Raw genomic sequence first — 23,790 nt, 5'->3', positions numbered from 1 at the left:
CACCGCAGTCCTCCCCGGGTGGGGATGCACCTCTGGGCTCCCCCCCCCCCCCGGCCCCGCTGTCCCCCTCCCCAACCTGCTCCTCACCGGCCATCATGTCCAGGTCAGGCAGCGTCGGGGAAGGTTCCAGAGATGCTGATGGGGGGAATGGGGGCACGGCTCCTGGGAGGGGTGTGTAGGACACCTGCAGGACCAGCGAGGCCTGGAAGAGAGGAGAGAGTGGGCGGGTGGGCTGGCCTCGCACCCCAGCCTGCCATAGGCTTCCTCTTCTCCCTTCAATGGAACAAGGGCTGTCAGACGCGTGGCCTGGATGAGGAAACACTCACACAGCGGGCAGGGGCCCAGCTGGGTGTCGTGCCCCCTCCTGAGCTCCAACCCTGGCAGCACATGGTCCCCTGAGCGTCACTGGGTCTAGCCCCCCGAGCAGCACCGCATGCATCCTCAGGTCCTGACGTTGCATGACTGGACATTGGTGGGGCATCGTCAGGAGTGGCCCCCGGGTCTCCTGAGCACCCCACCAAAGAACAAAATACAGAATCTGGAATAGGCCCCACCCCTCGGCAGCTGCGGGACCCTGAGCAAAATCGCCCCCTCTCTGTGCCGAGAGCAGGTGTGGACGTAAGCCCTCCCAGGCTCGGGGAGGCACAGCTGGGCTGACAGGACGGGTCAGCAGCTCCAGTGAGGGTCAGGACAGACGTCAGGACAGAGGCTCGGTGACAGCACAGGAAAGACGGGCCGGGGGTAGCGGGCTGGGAGGGAGTTGGGGTGCACCGGCTGCAGTGGAGCTCAGGTGTGTGACTGAACTCTGTGATAGCATGTGGGGTATGAATCCCAGAGCTCTGCTGTGGTGAGAGGCGTGAGCAAGCGACCGTGGCACATGTGCCCTAAGGATGGGCCGGCGTGGACCTTCAGCTCTCAGCCTCTTTGGGAAAAGGCCCTGTGACCATTGCTCAGCCAAACACACATGCGTACACACAGGCATGCATACACAGGTACACACCCATACACATATGTGTCCCTATGCATACATAAACATACACATGTATACACATACATTCACACACGCACACAGACCTTTTTCTCCAGAGATAGCCCAGTTTTGCTCTTCTGCTCAGACTCAGATAACTCCAGGGGGTCTCAGGTGCCCTCAGCTTCTGGGGCCCCTCTCACTCCCAGCTCCCCTCAGCTGCCCCACCTCTGACCAGTGAGAGGTGAGTCTGGCCACACCACTTACATGGACAGAGGGATGCTGCCTTGAGCACCCCCCACCAGCCCAGCCACCAAACCTGCACTGTTCAAGTCCCCAGACTGAAGACAGGGTAGACTAGGACAGCCCCCATCCCCAAACCCCTTGCAGCCACCAGGCTCTGAGTATCCCTGGCACCACAGGCCCAGCAGGCCCCTCCAGGGCAGCCTTCATATTGCCCGGACTAATAAGGCTGCATTTAAGAACATTTGGAATTTGGAAGGCACACACACTTTTGTGAAAGCATCACTTTTTAAATGGCTGCAACTGCCCCACTGTTCACATTTGACACACTTCTAACACTTTTAAATTGATGGCATACAGCTCTGCTGACTATCAGGTTTTGCTTTTACTTCGCGTGAGACAGTCGGCATTGTTCCAGGTTCTGGTTGTATGATTGTTCCTGATGTAATAGTGTCAAAGCTGTTCAAGCACAAAGTCTGATCTGAAAGGTTCTGGATATTTTGAATCTGGGGCTCGAACTCTCCAGCAGAGGTCTGGCCAGGAAAGCCAGGTCAAGGGAAAGCAGGGCAAGTAGGAAGGTGGGACTCTGGACATTGAGAAAGGAAGACCGTAAGGCAAAGAGACAGACCCTTTCACATCAGAACAGGGGTGGTGCCTCGCCCATCTTGCAGGTTCCTTATTCACCACTAGGTGTCGCCACTTGAAGAACCAGCGCCAGGAATGTGAGTTGGGGGCGTTGTTGGGGGTGGGGCGGGATTTGGCTTTCACTATAGTGCTGTTTCAAGGCTAAACTGGTTTTGAAGACTGTACTGCAGTTATGTAGTAAAAACTCCTTAACCATAAAAAATACAGAGGCTGGTTGGATGTTTGGTCGACAATTTAATCTGAAATTAAGTAGGATAAAACGCTTTTTGTACTTGCTGCTTTTCTCTAAATCTTACATTAATCTTATTATTTTTTTCATTTAATCTAAAAATACTGTTTCTGCTGCAACTACTGGAATCTCATGAGATTCCTATGAGAGACAGGAAGTCCCCCACCCCATACCCCAGTCATGCCCCACCCTCCGGAAGTGCTATAAAACCACCAGCCAAATAATTCACAGGCCCCGTGCAAAATAAACATAGGAGCCTCTCATTAAAAAAAAAAAAAAAATTTTTTTTGTATTTTTCAGTTTCAAGGATCAAACCCAGAACCTAACAAATGCAACATATGCCTGACCCCACTTGTTCCAAAATTATTAGGAATTTTGAGATGGTGGCAGCAGAAAATCAACAAGCACAAACAGAATACAATGAGGCTAGGGTCTTACTGGGCTCGGCATGAGCTGGGCCTGTATCGTAGAGATGGGGTGGGGGGGTCCATTTGACACAGGTGGCCTGACCCATCACTCCTTCTCCCCACAAACACAGACCATGCACCTAGTTGGGGTGAAGCCCTACAAGACACCTGGTTACTTCCCTAAGTAAAGCACAGACTCCTCCCAGTGCAGCCAACATCTGAGCAGAACGCAGAGCTGCAGCAGCAAAAACAGATAAACACACAACGTAGAGCATTTGTTATAAAGAGAGGATAGGATGAGAGAGAGGGAACCGGGTTCATGCGCACACGGGCCCCAACTCTACGCAGGCACCACATATGGTCCCCAGAGCCCCCACTCCCACCCCTGGGGCCTTTCCTGAGCAGAGTGAGGCGTGAGCAGAGCAGGCTGCACCTCCCTGAGACATGTGGAGCAACAGCCAACCTGGCTTAGAACACTGCGCCTGTGTCGTTGTTGCTGTACACCGGGTCACAAATGTCCTTTGTAAGAACCCATGGAATGTTCCAGCCCTGCAGAGAGGCACTCATGGCCACGAGGAGCACCGAGAAACCAGCATTGGGACAGGCATAAAGGGAAGAGGACGGGCCCTGAGCAGGGCAGTGAGCAGGATCAGCCCCCAGCGAGCCACAGGAAGAAAGAAATAGATGCTCAGGGAGGGACATTGCCTCAGGAGAACATTCCAGCATCTCTAGGGCAGGAATGAGGAAGACACACAAGTCAAGGCCAGCCTGGGAAGACAGGCGCTGGGCCCTGGGGTATTTGTTTCAGCTGAACATGGACTTGCTTGGGACCTGGGTCGTGTCTTGCCCTGGGCTCAAAAAACAGTCGTGCTTTTACTCAGAGCTAGGCCTGGACTGACCAGCCAAGCCAGGGAAGGGCCCTAGTTTCTCTCTGTCTATCTCTGTCTCTGTCTGTCTGTCTGTCTGTCTGTCTGTCTGTCTGTCTGTTTCTCTCTTTCTCCACCACCACCACCACCACCACCACACACACACACACACACACACACACACACACACACACACACACACACACACACACACACTCTCACACTTCTGGTGAGGAAGTATTTCCAAATCAATAATCGCCCAGTGCACCCTGGGAGGTGGGGCAGCTCGGAGGGAAGGTCAGGCACTTGACTGACCAGGAAGAACCCCACGGGGTATATTTAGCCCTCTAAAAATAACAGGAGGCCAGAGACGAGGGCTGGGAATTGTCTGTGAGGACTGGGAGGCAGTGGGCAGGTCGGGGAAGGAGCAGGAAGGACAAAGGAGGAGAGGAAGGGGGTCTGACTGCCCTGGTGGGCAGGAGAGCCGGCTGTCTCCCGGTCACCTGTGGCCCAGATGACTCAGAATTCCGGGCCTGGAGCAGAGGCTACCAGAGAGACGGGGCCAGTCACAATCAAGGCTGCCTGGACACGTGGGAAGAGACAGTGCGTCCAAGGAACCACCCACTCCAGGGGCACCCGAGATGGATGAGAGGGGCCAGACGCAGGCGCACTTACCCCTGTGGGTTGCTTCTTGGTGTCCAGCAGGGGCGCGTTGAAGCTGGCAGAGAGACTGGGGGTGGCAAGGACCTCCCTGAGGGGGACCTTGGCTTCGCCCAGAAACCTGCAAGGAGAGAATGACGGAATGTATGAGCCTGGCCCAGCGTGCCCATTCTCCACAGCAACCCTCCCCACCCCCCAACCCCCCCACGCCACTCACAGGCTCTGCAACAAGGCCAGTTGGCCAAGAGGGGCACAGTCACCCAGATCTCAAGACTCCCCAGGGCCCTCCGCACCACTGCTGGGACACCAGGCCACTGTCCCCGCAGGAGAGGGCTAAGAGCCACCGTCCATCCCCAGGCGTCCAGCCACGCCTGTCCACCCTGTGCCCCTTCCACTCCCACGAAGGGGAGGTTCTGCCCACCAGGACCCTGGGCTCGGCGCATGTTTCCCAGGGTTGGAATGGCAACTGTCAGTCTCCCCTGCAGGGAGACGGGGCTGCATAGGCGAGGCCCCTCAGCGCACGGCGAGAAGGGGCCCGGGAAGGGAAGGGCTCAGGAAGACCAGACATCGCTTGAGGGAGCCCAGACAATGGCTGTGGGCCCCAACCACGACACGCTGGGCCAGAGAGAGACAGGGAATCAGGCGTATGCTTCAGACGCACCTGATCCCAGTTCGATCCCCAGCACCTCATCTGGGTCCCTGGGTATCACCAGGAGTGATCCTTGAGCACAGAGCTAGAGATAAGCCCTGAGCACTGTCGGGGGTGGATAAACACCCCTCCACCACCCCGATACACACACAAAAATGTATAAACTGCGTTTGCTGGGGTCACAGGTGATGGGAGTGGCTGCTTTCAACTCTGCACCCCATGGTGACCGGGCCAGAAAGCACTGGTGGCTCTTGGCCCTGGTCCTGGGTTCTGTCCCTGTGCATAAGCAGCACACTGTTGCTGGGAGCCCTCCGGTCCCAGGCTCCAGAGCAGCAGGCCTGATCATGGTTTTTATGGCTGTGAGAAATAAAACTTATATTTGACCTAACAGCTGATACTAGAAACCTGTGAAGTAAGATACTGTAAATTCTTTTCAACTGAAAAAATGGAAAATAACATGTGTTGGTGAGGATGTGGAGAAACTGGAACCTTACGAACTACTGTAGAAATGGAAAATGGTTAGTATGGACAATGGTGGCTATATGGGATGTGGTGCAATTCCTATGGACAATGGGGTTATATGGGACATGGTGCAGTTCCTATGGACAATGGTGGCTATATGGGATGTGGTGCAGTTCCTATGGACAATGGTGGCTATATGGGACGTGGTGCAGTTCCTATGGACAATGGGGTTATATGGGACATGGTGCAGTTCCTATGGACAATGGTGGCTATATGGGACGTGGTGCAGTTCCTATGGACAATGGTGGCTATATGGGACGTGGTGCAGTTCCTATGGACAATGGAGTTATATGGGATGTGGTGCAGTTCCTATGGACAATGGTGGCTATATGGGACATGGTGCAGTTCCTATGGACAATGGAGTTATATGGGATGTGGTGCAGTTCCTATGGACAATGGTGGCTATATGGGACGTGGTGCAGTTCCTATGGACAATGGTGGCTATATGGGACGTGGTGCAGTTCCTATGGACAATGGTGGCTATATGGGATATGGTGCAGTTCCTATGGACAATGGTGGCTATATGGGACGTGGTGCAGTTCCTATGGACAATGGTGGCTATATGGGATATGGTGCAGTTCCTATGGACAATGGTGGCTATATGGGACGTGGTGCAGTTCCTATGGACAATAGTGATTATATGGGATGTGATGCAGTTCCTATGGACAATGGTGGCTATATGGGACATGGTGCAGTTCCTATGGACAATAGTGATTATATGGGATGTGGTATGATTCCTATGGACAATGGGGGTTATAAGGGATGTGGTGTAGTTCTTATGGACATGGGTGGCTATATGGGACGTGGTGCAGTTCTGATGGACAACGGTGGTTATCTGAGATGTGGTGCAGTTCCTAAGGACAATGGTGGCTATATGAGATGTGGTATAGTTCCTGTGGACAGTGGTAGTTATCTGGGATATGGTGCAGTTCCTATGGACAACAGTGGTTATCTGAGATGTGGTGCAGTTCCTATGGACAATGGTGGCTATATGGGACGTGGTGCAATTACTATGGACAATGGTCGTTATATGGGATATGGCCTCCCTGAGCACCATCAAAAATAGCCTTGGCAAATCCCAAACACTGCCTTGTGTAGCACTTATTTTATTTATTCGGTTTTGGTATTTCGGTCATACCTTGCGATACTCAGGGGTTACACCTGGCTTTGAACTCAGAAATTACTCCTCCTGGTGGTATTCACAGGACCTTATGGGATGCCAGGATCAAACTCAGGTCAGTCATGTACAAGACAAGGGCCCTGCCCACTATTTTATCTCTCTGGCCTCAAGTAGATCTTATTTTAAAATTAAACACACATAGGATGACCTCCTGACCCATAAATTTGACTTCTAGCAGCCTAGAAGTGTTCTACTCCTGGATAAATGCCCCCCAATTACTTAAAGCCAGGGTTCCCGCATATCTGTACATCTGTGTTCGATACAAGATTCAAATTTCTAAGAGCCACTGGGGAAGCAGCAAGTACCCTGCTTTCGTTAACACGCCTAGCGACAGATCAATTAACCAAACATGGCATATCAAGGTGAAGGAATATTACTTAGCCCTAAAAAGGAATAAAACTCTGACAAGTGCTTCCACCTGGTAAGCACTGGAGATGCTGTGCCAAACATGAGAGCACAAAGAGGGCCAGATCCCCTCATGGGATCCATGAGACAGGCAAGCTGCAGAGATAGGGGTGTTCCCGGGGTGGGGAAAGGAGAAGAGGAGGCTGAGAGTGGATGCAGGAGCAGGGCATCCTGGAGACAGCACAGTGATAGCGACACAGTTTCCCAGACGTGGTCAGTACAGCGTCAGTTGTTGCAGTGCAGTGCAGGGTCTTGGCACATTTTATCATGAAGAATAAATAAACCAACCAACCAGTAGCTGTTTGGGTAAACGTCTGAACCGAAACTAAACAATAATGACTCTTTGGCCCTCCCTCTTGAACTCCACAGATGCGTGTTTGCTTTGCAGTTTCCCTGACAGCAAGGCAACAAGCCTGGGGCACTCACACGATCAAGATTTCTAGATTTCTTTAAATAAAGGGCAAAGGGGAATGAGGGGGGTGGGGGTAGCTCAAAGGGTTATCTGTGTTACATGCAAAGGGTTGGCTTCCCAGGACCACCAGGTCTCCCAGCACCTCTAGGAGTGATCCCCAAGCACAGAGCCAGCATGAGGCCCTGAGTGTCACTGGTGTGCCCCACATGTCCCCCCCAAAAAAAATATATAAATAAAAAAAAATACAAATATAAAAAAAAACAAAGATAAATAAAGGGTTGTACAAAAGGAGAGAGAGAGCAAAAGGGAATGCCCTGCCACAGATGTGGGGTGGGGGTAGGGATAGGGGGGTTGGGAGGGATGCTGGGATCATTGGTGGTGGAGAATGGGCACTGGTGGAGGGATGGGCACTTGACCACTCTATGACTGAAACGTAAGCACTGAAGTCTGTAACTGTACCTCACGGTGATTCATTTAAAAATTTTTAAATTTTTTTAAAAAAGAAAAGGTTGTAGGGAGACATGTTCTCTCACCCTCATTCCAGGTTCAAAGGCCCTCCCTGAAGCCAGAGATCATGTTGCTAGAATCTTCCTTCCCAGCACAGGTCAGACCTGTGCTTCGAGTTGATATAAGCAGGTAGGCTGGGAAGGCCCCCATGGCAATGGGATTCCTAGGATGTAAAAGAACGAATAGCCCAAGGCTGCAGAGAGCCCACCGCGTGCGCTAAGGGGCAGACCTTCACCTGGCACTGGCATCAGACCCAGAGCAGGCTGAACACACACACACACACACACACACACACACACACACACACACACACACATGCATGCACACACTCTCCCTGAGAGAAGTTCCAGCAGGAACAAAGGCCAGGAAAAGAATTTCAAAGAGGACAACCATGGACCATTCCCAACTCCACCGCCTTGGCAACAACCCCAGCAACGGACTCTTCCCTAGCTAGGAAGCCGCACATGGGGGCAGGTGGGAGAAACCCTACAGAAGCCAACTTGAACAAAGGAAGGAAGCATATGAGCTGCCTGGGTCCATGTGCTGCTTGTGCCCACATGGCCAAGCACACGTGTTGCCAGCATCTCCCTTCTTGAGCTGTGTACTGGGGCTCTCTCCATCTCTGGAGAAGCCCACACGCCTTCTCTCTTGAGCGTGTCCCACTCTCTCACTTTCTCTCCCTCCTTTCCCTTTCTAAAAGCCCTCGGAATAAAATCTGTTTTTTTTTATTTTCTTTTTTGGGTCACACCTGGCAATGCACATGGGGTTACTCCTGACTCTGCACTCAGGAATTACTCCTGGCGGTGCTCAGGGGACCATATGGGATGCTGGGAATCGAACCCAGGTCGGCCTCATGCAAGGCAAATGCCCTCCCCGCTGTGCTATCACTCCAGCCCCTAAAATCTGTTTTATTTCACTGTGTGTGTACTCCTGAAATTCTTTTCTGGGAGGCAAGACAAGAACCTGGTAACCCTGGGGAAGGCCTGACTTTCCTTTCCTACAAAGAGCAAATCCTCGCTCCAACCTGAGTCCACAGTCCCCACCACCCCGCCCCCCCAGAAACTGGGTGGCAGGGATCAAGTGGACATCAGGTGGGGCTGGACGAGCACCTGGTGTGGCTGGACAGGGCTCTGGCCCGTGCTGCACAGGGGCTCATCACAGACTTTATCAGCCCTGGACGTCCCCGCAGGTCCCAGGGTGACAGAAGGGAATCGGGAGAAAGTGACCGTTTCTCTCCTCTCTGCCTTGTCTAAGCCACCCACATGGGGTCCCACCGACTTCGGAGTCACTAAGTGCCCACAACCCAGGGTGGCAACTTGGTCAGCCACACCAGGAAGAACGGCTGTGAGGAGGAGAAAACACTGAATCTCACTGGCGACCAGCATCAGCCGCACCAGGAAGGAAACTGAGGCAGGAAGGGCCTGGCGAGTCACTCTGGCAGGCCCATGATGCCCAGGATTCCCTGTGGGGACTCCCAGGTGGTCAGTGTGGGGAAGCAGAAGGTGGACTGTGTCCAGCTGGTGGGGGGAGCCTGGGGGCTGGGGACAGGCCTGGCGGAGGCCAGAGGGCGCAGAGCGGAGCCCAGCCCCTCAGCTCCCTTTGGGCAGCCAGCCCTCCCGCCCCCACCCGGGAGAATTCCCGGAAGAGGGGCGGGGAACAATGAGAGGAAATGCAGAAGGAAGCTTGGCCCCACCCCTGCCAGCCCCGGCCCTCAGAGCGGCCTGGAGGGATTGCTTGTTATTTCCTCCCCCAAGCCTGGCTCCTGGATTCCCCCCTCCTGCCCCTGCGGTGGGCCCTGGGCCAGTCCCTTTCAAGAGCTAAGTGGCTCCTCCATCTCTGCTCCCCTGGGAGGAAGGGCCGGAGGCTGCCGTCAGCTGCCCCCAGAGAAGCAGGAGGAGGACGGAGTCCCCTGAAGGGACGGCCTGAGGCACCAAGGCAGGAGACCCCCACGGCCCCTCGTGGGTCCTGGAGCATGGGGGAGTCTTGGCTTTATTCGGAGGGGGCCCAAGCCTTGGAGGGGGCCCAAACCCCCTCCAGAGATCAAGACTGACTCATGGGCCTAGGCCAGTGCTCAGGGGTCAGGCGCCTACGCAAGGCCGGAGTTCGATTCCTGGCATCATTGGCTCCAATGGGAACCCCAGGATGTGACCCTGAAGGCCCCTGTGATCCCCCAGCAGCTGGGTGCAGGCAGCGCTGTCTCCCGTGGCCCCCCACCACTGGCCCACCCAGCCCAGCTGTCCCTGGGAAAGGGCTCCAGGCACCCCCGGCACTGCTTAGGACGCCCCAGGAAAGAAAGACGCCCACTCCAGGGCACAGGTCAGGGATGCTGCAGGCTCAGGGTCACCCAGCAGAGGCCGTAAGGACTCAGTCGGGTCAGATAAGGTCAGGAGGGACCTGGGGGATGAGGAGGGGCCTGCGCTGAGCACGGAATCCCAGAGGACCCTGACCCATTTCCCATCTCCATCCTCTCCGGCCCACGCGTGGAACAATGCAGCAAAAACAGCCGCGCTGCTGTTCCCTGGAGCTGCTGGAATGTGGGGACAGAAGTGTGGGCGCTGGGAGAGCCACGGGCATCCCCCGCCCTGAAAGGGAAGCCAGGCGGGAGAGAGCAGAGCGGGCACAGCCTGTAACTCACTGACTAGGAGTGTCCCCTGGGGAGCCCTGCCCCCCAAGCTCCCCGCCCACAGAGAGCAGCTCCCCGACCTGCACCGAGGGCAGCTCCAGTCTGGCGCATGGGGGAGGGTCCAAATCAACCGAGTATATTTTAATGAAGCACGAAGAAATCTGGGCATTTGGATGTGATAACATCAGGCTGTTCGTTTTATTTTACATGGCTGTTTGAAGGAGTCCAACGGAGGGGCCAGCCAGAGGCACATGGGCAGACAGCGCCCGCAAGCGCATCTTGCACACAGTCACACAGCAGAGCGCTGCGGGGGATCAACACAGATGTGGGGGAATCCTCCTCAGACACAGGTAAGTAAATTTAAAAAAAAAAAAAGGCACAAAAAAAACGTGTGTATAATATGCTTCCTGCTGCGGGGGAAAAAGAGAAACGTCTGACTTAGGGAACTCCAAGAAAGGTATGAAGAGGGGCTGGAGCGATAGCACAGCAGGTAGAGCGTTTGCCTTGCAGGCAGCCGACCCAGGTTCGATTCCCAGCATCCCATATGGTCCCCCGAGCACTGCCAGGAGTAATTCCTGAGTGCATGAGCCAGGAGTAACCCCTGTGCATCGCCGGGTGTGGCCCAAAAACAAAAATAAAAACAAAAACAAAAAAAGAAAGGTACGAAGAGATGGAGAACAGGACCGAGATGTGGCTGGGGGCGGGGGGGCGGGGGGGAGGTGAGCATGGGCTTTGATGCAGAAGACCAAGTGTGACCTCCAGCACCTCCTGATCCCTCAAGCACGGCCAGGAATGACCCCAGCATCAACTCAGTGATAGCCCCTAGGCACCACCAGGGTGTGGCCCAAAAGCCAAGGAAAAGAACTTAGAACTTAGAAGTTCGGGAAGCACTGGCCAGATGAGAGACTCGAATGAGCAGGAGCCATCTCTCTGGGTATTGGTTTCTCCTGTTTTTAGATGCCCTTAAATTTTCATCAACTCAAACATTAAAATTTATAATGGAGAACCGAAGTGATAGTACAGCAGGGACGTGGCAGGCCTGGGTTCGATCCCTGGCATCCCATGTGGTCCCCTGAGCATCTCCAGGAGCTTCCCGAGTGCAGAGTCAGGAGTATGCTTAGAGCATCTCCAGTGTGGCCAAAAAACCAAAATAGTAATGATAATAATAACAATAATAATGGAACATGAAACTTAGATACCTCCTGCGAATGTGCTCAACCCATAGGGCCATCTTCCTGGCCCTCGTCTGAGTCTCTTTTGCACCACACCTAGAATTCTCTTATGTAGAATCACTCTACAAGATCCATATTGTTCTATTATTTTCACAAACAAAAATGTTCCATTAAAACATGGCAGGAAAGTCCTTTACAGTCATGTTGAAGCAGGCAGGGAGAGAGGTAGGAGGGGGTGGAGGGGTGGCTGGAAATGAGTTCTTGGGACATAATAAAACCAAGATGGGATTTGAGCTAGTTATTCTGTCACTAGCCCTAAGGCAGATAAAAGCATTACGGCTGGACCCACTTTGTGGACACAAGAACTGAGGCTTGATAAGACTCTGACTGGCGCCTGTTGGCTTAAGAGGAGCCTGGATCCCTGCGGGAGAGAAGAACCTCGAGCAGACACTAACACCTGTGATGAGGACCTGAAGGAGGACCAAAAGTTCAAAGCTCTTCCTTGATGACAACAGCTTGATAAACTCATGTCCACAGAAAACTCCAGGCAAGTAACCTGAAGAACATCCACATATAACCCAGCCCTAACAGCTCTCTCTGCCTCTGCAGAAGCCCACATTCTTTCTTGAATACCTTCACATCTCTCTCTCTCTCTCTCTCTCTCTCTCTCTCTCTCTCTCTCTCTCTCTCTCTCTCTCTCTCTCTCCACACACACACACACACACACACACACACACACACACACACACACACACACATTCTTTGGGGGCGAGGGGGGGGTTACACCTGGTAATGATCAGGGGTTACTCCTGGCTCTGCACTCAGGAATCACTTCTGGTAGTGCTCAGGGGACTATATGGGATGTCAGGAACAGAATCCCAGTCAGCCACATGCAAGGCAAGTGCCCAGTCCCGTTGTACTATCTCTCCTGCCCCACAGCTCATGTTCTTTCTTCAATGCTCCCCCCTCCCTCCCCCCTCCTCTCTCTCTCCTCTTCCTCTTTTTTTCTCTCTCTCTTGTTCCTCATTATCTTTAAATAAATTATTTTACTTCCCTACTCATCTTCTCCCGAAATTAATTTCTGTGAGGGAAGGTGACAGACCGAGAGCTTGAGTAAGATTTCGGACTGACTTTCCTTTCCTGCAAATAGCAATTCCTCGCCGCAGCCAGAGCCCACGGTTCCCCGAGTAATCGGGCGATGGGGATCATCTCCCACACCTGCAAAACAAGTGGACTCTGGGGGCTGGAGTGATAGCACAGCGGGTAGGGCGTTTGCCTTGCACGCGGCCAACCCGGGTTCGAATCCCAGCATCCCATATGGTCCACCAAGCACCGCCAGGAGTAATTCCTGAGTGCAGAGCCAGAAGTAACCCCTGTGCATCTCTGGGTGTGACCCAAAAAGAAAAAAACAAACAAACAAACAAGTGGACTCTGGGTGCAGCTCGACGGCTGCCCCAGGGGGCTGCTTAGACAGGGGTGTACCATGCAGGAGCTCATCTCAAACTTCCATCGGTCCCAGACTTTCCAGGCACTTCCCAGGTGACCGAGGCGGGGAGAGAGGGAGGTGGTAGACTCCTCTCTCCAGGCTGCCATTTCTCCCTTCTCCCCGCTGACAGAAGCCACCAGCAACCGTATCATTGGGGCCCAGGATTGTGACTCAGTGCAAGAGCCTGATGAGGGCATGAATTTCATCCCTGGTACCACAGCAAATGTGTCCTGTGGAAGCTCTCCCGCAGGTCTGACAAAACTCCTGTCCTCTGGGAACTCAGGCCTAATAACAGCTGCTCCTGAGGGCGTGTGAACTAGATACAGTGTCACCTGCTTCATACACACCTTATTTGGTGGTGGTTTTGTTGGGGGGGGATGGGGTGCCAGACCACACCCTGCAGTGCTCAGGGGCTGTTCCTGGCTCTGAGCTCATTAGTAACTCTGGGCAATGGGACCACGGGGGCCACATTTTATTTGTTTTGATTGTTTTCAATGTTTAACCACACCTGGTTGTACTCAGGACTTCCTCTGGCTCTGTGCTCAGGAATTACTCCTGGCGGGCTCAGGGGACCGTAAGGCACACCAGGGACTGAACCTGAGCTGAGCGTGTGCAAGGCAAGTGCCCCGCCCGCTGTGCTGTCTCTCCAGCCTCCGTCCTCTACTTTCTTAAACAAAGGTTGGCTTTGCTGTTCATCCTACATGTTTTTCACACAACCTGCTCCGTGAAAACGGGAATCAGGAACAGAGAAACTGCCTGTGCTCCCCAAACGCCCAAAGCCTTGTCAGGTCGTGCCAAACCCAGGAGGGAAAAAGAAAACTAAAAAAACAGCAGAAATTAAAGTTGTTACTTCTCTGTCCTCCACACGAGACCATCTTCTACCCACCACCACTCTACAGGGTCAGCAACAGATCTCGGCCAGAGCCCAGAGCAACATGATGACCACAGGCCCTTGGCTGGTCCCTGCAGTGGGCCGCGGGCATGGGCACAGCCACTGAAGACAGCGCCTGCTTCGTTGACAGGATCAAAATAGGAGGAGCAGATGAGACGAAAGTATGGTGACTTCGTTCCATCTACCAAAGCTAACAGCTGTATTGTGATCACGTTAAAAAAAAAAATCTCCTATGGGGTTGGAGAGATAGCACAGGGCTTGAGGCACTTAACTTGCAAGCATTCAGCCCCAGTTTGATCCCTGGCATCACAAACAGTCCCTGAAACCTCCGCCTCCCAGGAATGACCCCTGAGTCCAGAGCCAGGAGTAAGATGCGAACACTGCCAGTTATGGCCCCCAAATAAAATAATAATAATAATAATAATAATAACAATAACATTTCTAAATAAATAGGGGGCTCCAAAAGGGCTTCTCATTCCTTATCTTTTTTTTTTTTTACTTTATATTCAATGGTATTCCAGGAATTGTGTGGTACCAGAGTTACTATCCAGGGCTCCCACATGCAGAACACACACACACACACACCATCCCTCTGAACATCTCTCTGGTCCTCATTTCGTGTCTGCTAAACTAAATGAAGGACGGGCCCAGGATAGCTCAGTCATAGGGCACCTGCCATGCCCTACCATGAGCTCCACCCTGGCACCCCCTACATGCCAAGTGCATCCCCAGTGTTGTCTGGGATCCCCAGCACCACAACCGAAGTACAAACCTCCACTACACCACAAGTGTGTGACCCGTCAGCTTCTCAACCAAGAAAGCTTTGAGCACTCTAACCAGACAGGTCACGGCAACAGCAAAGGGAAGCAGAGGGGGGATATAGGGGGAGAGGGTTTTGGGGGGGTGTTTTATTTGGGGCCACATGGGGTGATAAAGCTTACTCCTAGCTCTGCACTCAAGGATCATTCCTGGTAAGATCGGGAGCCATACCCAGTGCTGGGGACCAAACCCAGGTCGAGCACATGCCAACACCCTACCCACTGTACTATACTACTACATGATACTACCCACTATACTATACTACCCACTATACTATACTGCCCACTATACTATACTATCCACTATACTATACTACCCACTATACTATACTACCCACTATACTATACTGCCCACTATACTATACTGCCCACTATACTATACTGCCCACTATACTATACTACCCACTATACTATACTGCCCACTATACTATACTACCCACTATACTATACTACCCACTACACTACACTATACTACCCACTACACTATACTACCCACTACACTATACTACCCACTATACTATACTACCCACTATACTATACTGCCCACTATACTATACTATCCACTATACTATACTACCCACTATACTATACTGCCCACTATACTATACTATCCACTATACTATACTACCCACTATACTATACTACCCACTACACTATACTACCCACTACACTATACTACCCACTATACTATACTACCCACTATACTATACTACCCACTACACTACACTATACTACCCACTACACTATACTACCCACTACACTATACTACCCACTATACTATACTGCCCACTATACTATACTGCCCACTATACTATACTATCCACTATACTATACTACCCACTATACTATACTGCCCACTATACTATACTATCCACTATACTATACTACCCACTATACTATACTACCCACTACACTATACTACCCACTACACTATACTACCCACTATACTATACTACCCACTATACTATACTACCCACTACACTATACTACCCACTACACTATACTGCCCACTATACTATACTACCCACTATACTATACTACCCACTACACTACACTATACTACCCACTACACTATACTACCCACTACACTATACTACCCACTATACTATACTACCCACTACACTATACTACCCACTACACTATACTGCCCACTATACTATACTACCCACTACACTATACTACCCACTATACTATACTACCCACTATACTATACTGCCCACTATACTACACAGGTCATTCTTGCCCTGGATATGTTTAGGTTTAAATAAATAGATGACGTGATTCTACTGTTGTTGTTGCTATTGTTGTTACTGCTAATGAAATGACATGCCAGGCCAGAGAGACAGTACAGGGGTAAGGCCGTTATCTGGTCGATCCCATCCACTCCCTATCACCACATATGGTCCCCTGAACACCATCAGGAGTGATCCCTGAGCACGGAGAAAGAGAAGGAACACCTGGGCACTGCCAATGTGACAAAAAAAAAAAAAAGAAGAAAACAAAGAAAAGGACATACCAACTAAAAATCCATGTTATCACACCTCACACCCTTTTGTCACTGGTTCAAGAGCACCTTTTTCTCCTTAGGTATCATAAGCCAGGCATGATCCGGAAGCAGAGAGCCCCAACTTGGCAGGACAAGCCCCCGTGCTGAGGGGAGGGTTAAGAGCCCCAGTGAAGGGGCTGGCGCGATATAGCACAGCGGGTAGGGCATTTGTCTTGCACACAGCTGACCCGGGTTCGATTCCCAGCATCCCATAAGATCCCCTGAGCACCGCCAGGGGTGATTCCTGAGTGCATGAACCAGGAGTAACCCCTGTGCATCGCCGGGTGTGACCCAAAAAGGAAAATAAAAGAAAAAGAACCCCAGTGAAGAGACATTAGGAGCTGAGCCCCCTCCCAGCCTCAGCCCTGCGTGCCTGGTGGCCAGGGCAGGAAATGAGGGTCAGAGGAACATTCCACACTCCCAGAGCCCGTCTGGCCCCTAACAGCCTTCCTTCCAAGACCTGATCCTTCAGGGGCTGCCCCAGGGGAACTCGAGTTTTCCACTTCAGAGACAGACAAAAGAAAAACCATTCTGAAACCAGCCATTTGCTGGATAGAATCCAGGGCAAACGACGGTGACCAAAATCCTTGGCAGATCAGGATATGTCAAAAGTCTTGAATGTGCTGAGAACAATAGTGGGGTGAAGTGTGGCTATTCCCTGCCTCCAAGGGCTCCAGGATGGAGAGGCCTGCAGCTGGCCAGCTGAAGCCGTCGCTGCACTTGGACGCTGAGCAATAGCAACACCACCGCCGACCCCTCCACCAACTCCGCATCACTGTTTCTTAAAGCTGTGTGCCCAGTGGGGCTAGCATCGGTCTGCCTGGGAATGACACTGCAACAAAGCAACTGGAGGAGGAAATCCCCGGCCCACAGGAACAGACTGAGGGAATAGTCCTGCCGGATCCTCAATATGCAAACTACTATGAGTGAGTAAGAAAAAGAGAGCAAACTCAAAATACAAGGAGAGATGCTGGGAGCTGACGCGAAGGACAGAGCATACACTCTGCAAGTGGGAGCTTCGGGCTGGACCCCTTGGCACCACTCTGTCCCCGGAGAACTGCAGGGAGTGAGCCCTGGGCACAAACACACCAGGGGTGCTTCCTCCCACAAAACTAATAAAAGAAAAACTAGGAATAGGCCGTTAACACATTAAAAGATGCCCAATTTAGGATGACGGGTCAATGGTTGGAATCTATCACAAGTGTGTTTGGGATGAAGGGCAGGTAAGATAGAGAAGGGACCACGAGCATGACAATAATAGTTGGAAATGATCACGCTGGACAAAAACTGAGTGTTAAAAGTAGGTAAAGGGATATACATGACAAGCTTTCAGTATCTGTATTGCAAACTACAATGTCCAAAAGGAGAGAAGGAGAGAGAGAGAGAGAGAGAGAGAGAGAGAGAGAGAGAGAGAGAGAGAGAGAGAGAGAGAGAGAGAGTACCTGCCATAGAGGGGTGGGGGGTGTTGGGAGGGAACCTGGGAACACCGGTGCTGGGAAATGTACACTGGTGGAGGGATGGGTGTTGGAACACTGTAGACTGAAACCTAATCATAAACAGCTTTGTAAGGGTCTATCTCAATAGTGATTCAATAAAAATGTCTTGGAAAAAAATTATAATAAAAGATGCCCAATTTTAGGAGTGGTCAAGCATACACACATATTACAAGGGATCTTTTTCTCTCAAGACACTAGCAAGAATCAAAAGTAGCCAGGCACATTATTTGGAAGAATCTAAAAAGTGTTATATGTTCACATACTTCTTTGATCCCAGTGATCCCACGGAGCGACAGTACAGAGAGTAGGGCATTAGTCCTTGCGTATGGCTGATCCGGGTTCAATCCCCCGCTCTCCATATGGTTCCCCCCAAGTCGGCCAGGAGTGATCTCTGGTCCACGAGCCAGAAGTAAGCTCTAAAAACTGCTGGGTGTGGCCCAACACACACACACACACACACACACACACACACACACACACACACACACACACACACGAGCATATAGTGGCCCAGGGATGAGATTCAGCCATGAAGCTGCACATTCAGTCCCAGCATGACCCACACGCAATTCTACCCACTTTGCAGCTGGGGAACCCTGGAGCCACACCAAAGTGTGTGTGAACCCTGGTCATGGTAGAAACAACAATTAAACTGAAAGCAAAGGGCGGAGGAAATACCAATGTTTTACATGCTTAGGAGGACTGCTTCTGTTTCTTTACACATCAAGGGGTCTGCATCTATGGGTGCACTGTGGGCACAAACCAAGTGTCCACAGAGAAGGCATGCAGGGATTCTTGTTTCCTCCTCTGTGTGAAGACTAAACTATCAATATGCTTATTGGGTTTAACATCCAATTTGTTACTCTTAGTCATTCTTTCTGAACAAATAACTAACTAGAGGGGGCCGAGCTACAGTCATCCTAGGGTAAGGCTGACAGAGAAAATACTAGATTCTCTGTTAATATTTCAGACCGATAATGAATGATTTCTTGATAGAAGAACATGCAATATTGAACCATTCAAACTGAATGCAGTGTTCTGAGTATCTCTTGGGCATGGTCAACCCCCAGACCTGGCTGAGACTGTGGGTTACTGCAATCAAGGGAGCATCATTTGGATCCTGGCGAATGTTCTGACTCCATGGAGTCTTTTGTTTCCATGTCCAGATTTACTGAACATTTAAATCAAAAGTGTACCTCCCTAGGGGCCTGAGAGATGGCCTATGGGCTAGAGCAGAGCAGAGGTAAAAATGAGTTTGAGTTTGATTTCACTCACACTGCTTAGTATCACCCACCACCACCACCAAAAAAAATACCTATGTATACTGACTTCCCATAAAAAGATATTTTTCAGGGGGCTGGAGCGATAGCACAGTGGGTAGGGTGTTTGCCTTGCACTCGGCCGGCCCAGGTTCGATTCCCAGCATCCCATATGGTCTCCCAGCATTGCCAGGAGTAATTCCTGAGTGCATAGCCAGGAGTAACCCCTGTGCACAGCTGGGTGTGACCCAAAAAGAAAAAAAAAGATATTTTTCAGAACAAATGAAATTAAATCTATTTAATTTGTATATATTTTCATGCCACACAACCTCTTATTGTCTAGTTCTCCCTCTCAGAAAACCCACCAAGCTACCAAGAATATCCTACCAGCACGGCAGAGCCTGGCAAGTTCCCTGTGGCATATTCGATATGCCAAAAACAGTAACAATGATGGGTCTCATTGCTCTGACTCTGAAAAAGCCTCCAATGTGGCACCGTTGGGAAGGATGAGTAAAGAGAGGTTGCTAAAATCTCAGGGCTAGGGTGAATGGAGATGTTACTGGCGCCTGCTCGAGCAAATCGATGAACAAAGGGATGACAGTGATACAGTGATACAGTGATATTTTTTGTTCAGTGCAATCAAGCACATTGCTTTTTTTTAATCTTCACTTTCATTTTACCGAAACTACTGTTATTGTAATTGAAAAAAATTTAAATTGTTTTCTATTTAAATTTCCCAACACCAACTTGGCTCACGGATATCACTTTTATGTTGAGGTTCACATCAGGCTTTAGCAAATAAAACCCCTCTCTAAATTATCTCTCGTGGGGGTGGGTGCATTGAGTCCAGAAGTCCCCAACAGGATTCTTCTGTCACTGTATCATTGCCTTAGCACCTTTAGCATGATGAGCAATTTTAGCTATGGTTATCGAGTGGGGACATTTCTGCCCGCAATTACAGGAGCCATGTGGTATCTGTTTCATTGCTGATCCATGGGGACACTGGGAGCAAAGCCCGCAGGCACTCCAGCCTAGCCCTAGCCCGGCAGAGTCCCCCTCCAGGCCCACACTGGTCTCCCTCCTCTGGACAGACTCAAGAAGTGCTGATGGAGCAGGAGATAACTCAAGTAGGACTGCACATGCCTAGCATGTTTGGGACCCTGAGTGTAATATCCCCTCTTCCCTGGCACCTCTGGGTGTGGCCCCAAGCTCCCAGCACTACTATATTAATTTTTTTATTTTTATCTTATTTTATTTTACTTTGCTTTTTGGGTCACACCCGGCATTGCACAGGGGTTACTCTTGGCAGTACACTCAGGAATTACTCCTGGCAGTGCTTGGGGACCATATGGGATGCTGGGAATCGAACCTGGGTTGGCCGCGTGCAAGGCAAATGCCCTACCCGCTGTGCTATTGCTCCAGCCCCACTACTATATTTTTTTAAGAGAAGAAGGAGAAGGAGGAGGAGGAGAAGAAGAAGAAGAAAAAGGAGGAGGAGGAGGAGGAGAAGAAGAAGAAGAAGAAGAAGAAGAAGAAGAAGAAAAAGGAAGAGGAGGAGAAGGAGGAGAAGGAGAGGGGGAAGGGCAGAGGGGGAGGGGGTGAGGGAGAGGGAGAAGGAGAAGGAGAAGAAGAACCCCTGGGGCCAAAGAGAGAAGGCTTGATGTGCTGAGCACCTGCTCTGTACACAGAGGACACAGAATTGATCCCTGTCACTTCATGGTTCCCCCAGCACGGTGCCAGAAGTATCCCCCAAACACTGCTGGGTGTGGCAAGAGAAAAGAAAGAAAGAAAGAAAGAAAGAAAGAAAGAAAGAAAGAAAGAAAGAAAGAAAGAAAGAAAGAAAGAAAGAAAGAAAGAAAGAAAGAAAGAAAGAAGAGAAGAGAAGAGAAGAGAAGAGAAGAGAAGAGAAGAGAAGAGAAGAGAAGAGAAGAGAAGAGAAGAGAAGAGAAGAGAAGAGAAGAGAAGAGAAGAGAAGAGAAGAGAAGAGAAGAGAAAAGCTAATTCCTGCAGCCCATGCCAGAGTTTCCCATTCAGTCCACGTGCTGTGGCTCACTGATCTCTGGTAAAGCCCAGGTTACCCTAAGAATCAGCAGGGTTGGACCCCAGCCCTCAACCTGAGGCTGTGCTGTCTGACACGGAAGCCCCTGTGTGCATTCGCCATTGACGTTTAAGTGCACAAGATATCATAATCGGGGGCTGGAGGTAGGTAAAGCAGGTAGGGCATTTGCCTTGCACGTGGCTGACCTGGGTTCAATTCCTAGCATTCCATATGGTCCCCCGAGCACTGCCAGGAGTAATTCCTGAGTGCACAGTCAGGAGTAACCTCTGTACATCGCCAAATGTGACCCCCCCCCTTGAAAAAAAAAGATATAATCAGAAGCTTTAGCTCTTCACTTGCACAAGCCCATACACGGAGCCAGGGGAAGGGGGAGGGTGGAATATTTCCCATCAACTCAAAAAGTTCCATCTTCCCTGGCTAACGTCGGGCTGGTGGCTGTCAGCCCAGACTGCACGACCCACATGCCTGACAGCTGGGAGCTTGTCATGATGCCCAGCCCCGCCCCAGCCGAGGAGACCTGAACCTCCGGGAGCGTCCAGCGCCAGGGGCTGGGAAAGCTGCTGCTGACCACTCTGTGACCTGGTTAGGGACCTCTGGGCCAAGCATCCCAGGGGGCCAAACACCTGATGAGGTATCAGGGGCTCCGCATCCCTGGGGTCAAAGCTGTTCTGACACGAGGGCCCCTTCCTGCCAGCAGCTCTGAGAAGCCCAAAATCAACAGGAAACTGTCAAGTGCGCCGGCACCGGAGTCCAGGGGCCAGCTGGACTCGCCCGAGCTTCCTCTCATGTGCGCCTCAAACCTGACTCGCAGACAGAGCTGGTCCACCCCGCGGTGGCCGGGGAGTCCCCTGGCTCAGGGAGGACGGGGTGCAGAGCAGCTCAGAGGCACTTCCCAGCCTGAGAATCCTCCTCGGAGGAATGAGGTCGGGGCTTCCCAAGATTCCACTCCAGCGGGCAGAGCAGTCTAGGATGTCACCCCACACTTCAGACCCTTCACAGCAGACACAAAAACATCAAAGGCACCAGAAGTAAAGGGGGCAGAGGCGCATGAAGGTGGGGGAAGTCCTGCGTTCAGTCCCTGGACCACACACACACACACACACACACACACAATCACAGAGGGATGAAGAAGAAGAGAAGCAAAGCAAGAATCAACTCTCTAAGCCTGGCTGCAGGTTCAAATCCCCTGTCCCGCAGGTATCAAGGGAGCCCCTGAGAGGCCGGCTGTTTGTTCTGCTTATTTGTTTTTTTTTTTCTTTGTTTGTTTGGCGGGCGTCACACCGGGTGGTGCTCAGGCCTTACTCGGCTCTGCGCTCAGAGATTACTCCTGGCGGGGCTCAGGTTCCATGGGGTGCTGGGGCTTGAACCCAAGCCAGCAGCATGCACATTAAGTGTCTGACCTACTGTGTTGGATAGACCTTAAGACCTTGCTAATTAACAGTTTGATTACAGGAAGAGCAGATAAACTGGTAGAAGTGGTTACAGATAAACAAAGGAATGGGAGTGACTCTGGAGCACTTTGATTGGCGTGACTGATATACTAAGCTCCTAGTGGCAAGGGGAGCAGGACATACCAATGTAGTCTAGAATTGTTTAGAGATTATTACCAGATAAACCCAAACTCTGTGGCAAGGGAGAAAGGACAAACCAATGATATCCAACACTACTGTATGATCACTCTGGCCCCGCCTGTGGTTTGAATGTCACAGCTCTGTGCCCTGAGATCCCCCACATGGCAGCCAACTGTGAGCAGGGACTACTAGAAAAGGTGTGACCCCCCCAGGAAGCACAGGTATGAGAACCACAACTGAAGTTGTGCGACCCCCAGGGAGTACTTCCAAAGATAAGCAACCACCGTTGGAGGTACCACCCAGCCAGCACTGCCCTTAGTCTGATGTACCACCCGTAGCCCATCACTGCCCACAGTCTAATGTACCACCCCCACCCATCACTGCTCACAGTCTGATGTACCACCCCCACCAGCACTGTCCATAGTCTGATGTACCACCCCCAACCCATCACTGCCCTCAGTATGATGTACCACCCCCAACCCATCACTGCCCTCAGTCTGATGTACCACCCCCAACCCATCACTGCCCTCAGTATAATGTACCACCCCCAGCCATCACTGCCCTCAGTATGATGTACCACCCCCTACTATCACTGCCCTCAGTATGATGTAACACCCCCAACCCATCACTGCCCACAGTCTGATGTTCCACCCCCACCGGCACTGTCCACAGCCTGACGTACCACCCCCAACCCATCACTGCCCTCAGTATGATGTACCAGCCCCAACCCATGACTGCCCTCAGTATGATGTACCAGCCCCAACCCATCACTGCCCACAGCCTGATGTACAACCCCCAACCCATCACTGCCCACAGTCTGATGTACCACCCCAGCCCAGCACTGCCGTCAGTCTGATGTACCACCCAAAGCCAGCATCACATCTAAGTGCATGAGTGCCATGATCACTGCTACTGCATTAACGGTGGGAAAGGAAGAGGGAGGGGAAGGAGCTAGCTCTGTGGGGTGGCACCTGCCTTGGTGGCCTGGCACCTGCCGTGAGTTCAATCCTCAGCACTGCCCACACACCAGGTGTGATCACAGGGATCCAGGTCTGCGCACCCCCCAACACACAGCAGCCACACAAAGGAGTGGGAACAGCAGCAGTGATGTCCCCCAGTCCCATGCATGCTGCTGAGGGTACCCACACCACACGAGTCAGTCAGAGGAAAGGCGCA

The 23,790-nt window shown here is 51.6% G+C and overlaps 1 protein-coding gene across 16 annotated transcripts in view; it reads right to left on the bottom strand.

Annotated features, from left to right (window-relative positions):
* The window catches only part of DYSF (dysferlin), a 214,406-nt gene that overhangs the window by 155,506 nt on the left and 35,110 nt on the right, over positions 1-23,790 (bottom strand). For all 16 annotated transcript variants that reach the window (XM_055122406.1, XM_004609122.2, XM_055122407.1 and 13 more), the window contains exons 4-5: positions 4,033-4,138; positions 88-202 (exon numbers count right to left, since the gene is read on the bottom strand). In XM_055122406.1, coding sequence (XP_054978381.1) covers positions 88-202; positions 4,033-4,138 — 221 coding nt within the window. The remainder of the gene's footprint in view (positions 1-87; positions 203-4,032; positions 4,139-23,790) is intronic.

Source organism: Sorex araneus, chromosome X, assembly GCF_027595985.1.
Source record: "Sorex araneus isolate mSorAra2 chromosome X, mSorAra2.pri, whole genome shotgun sequence".
In the NCBI taxonomy this organism is placed as follows: domain Eukaryota; kingdom Metazoa; phylum Chordata; class Mammalia; order Eulipotyphla; family Soricidae; genus Sorex; species Sorex araneus.
The sequence above is the reverse complement of the archived record's forward strand: the minus strand, read 5'-3'. Positions and strand labels throughout refer to the sequence as shown.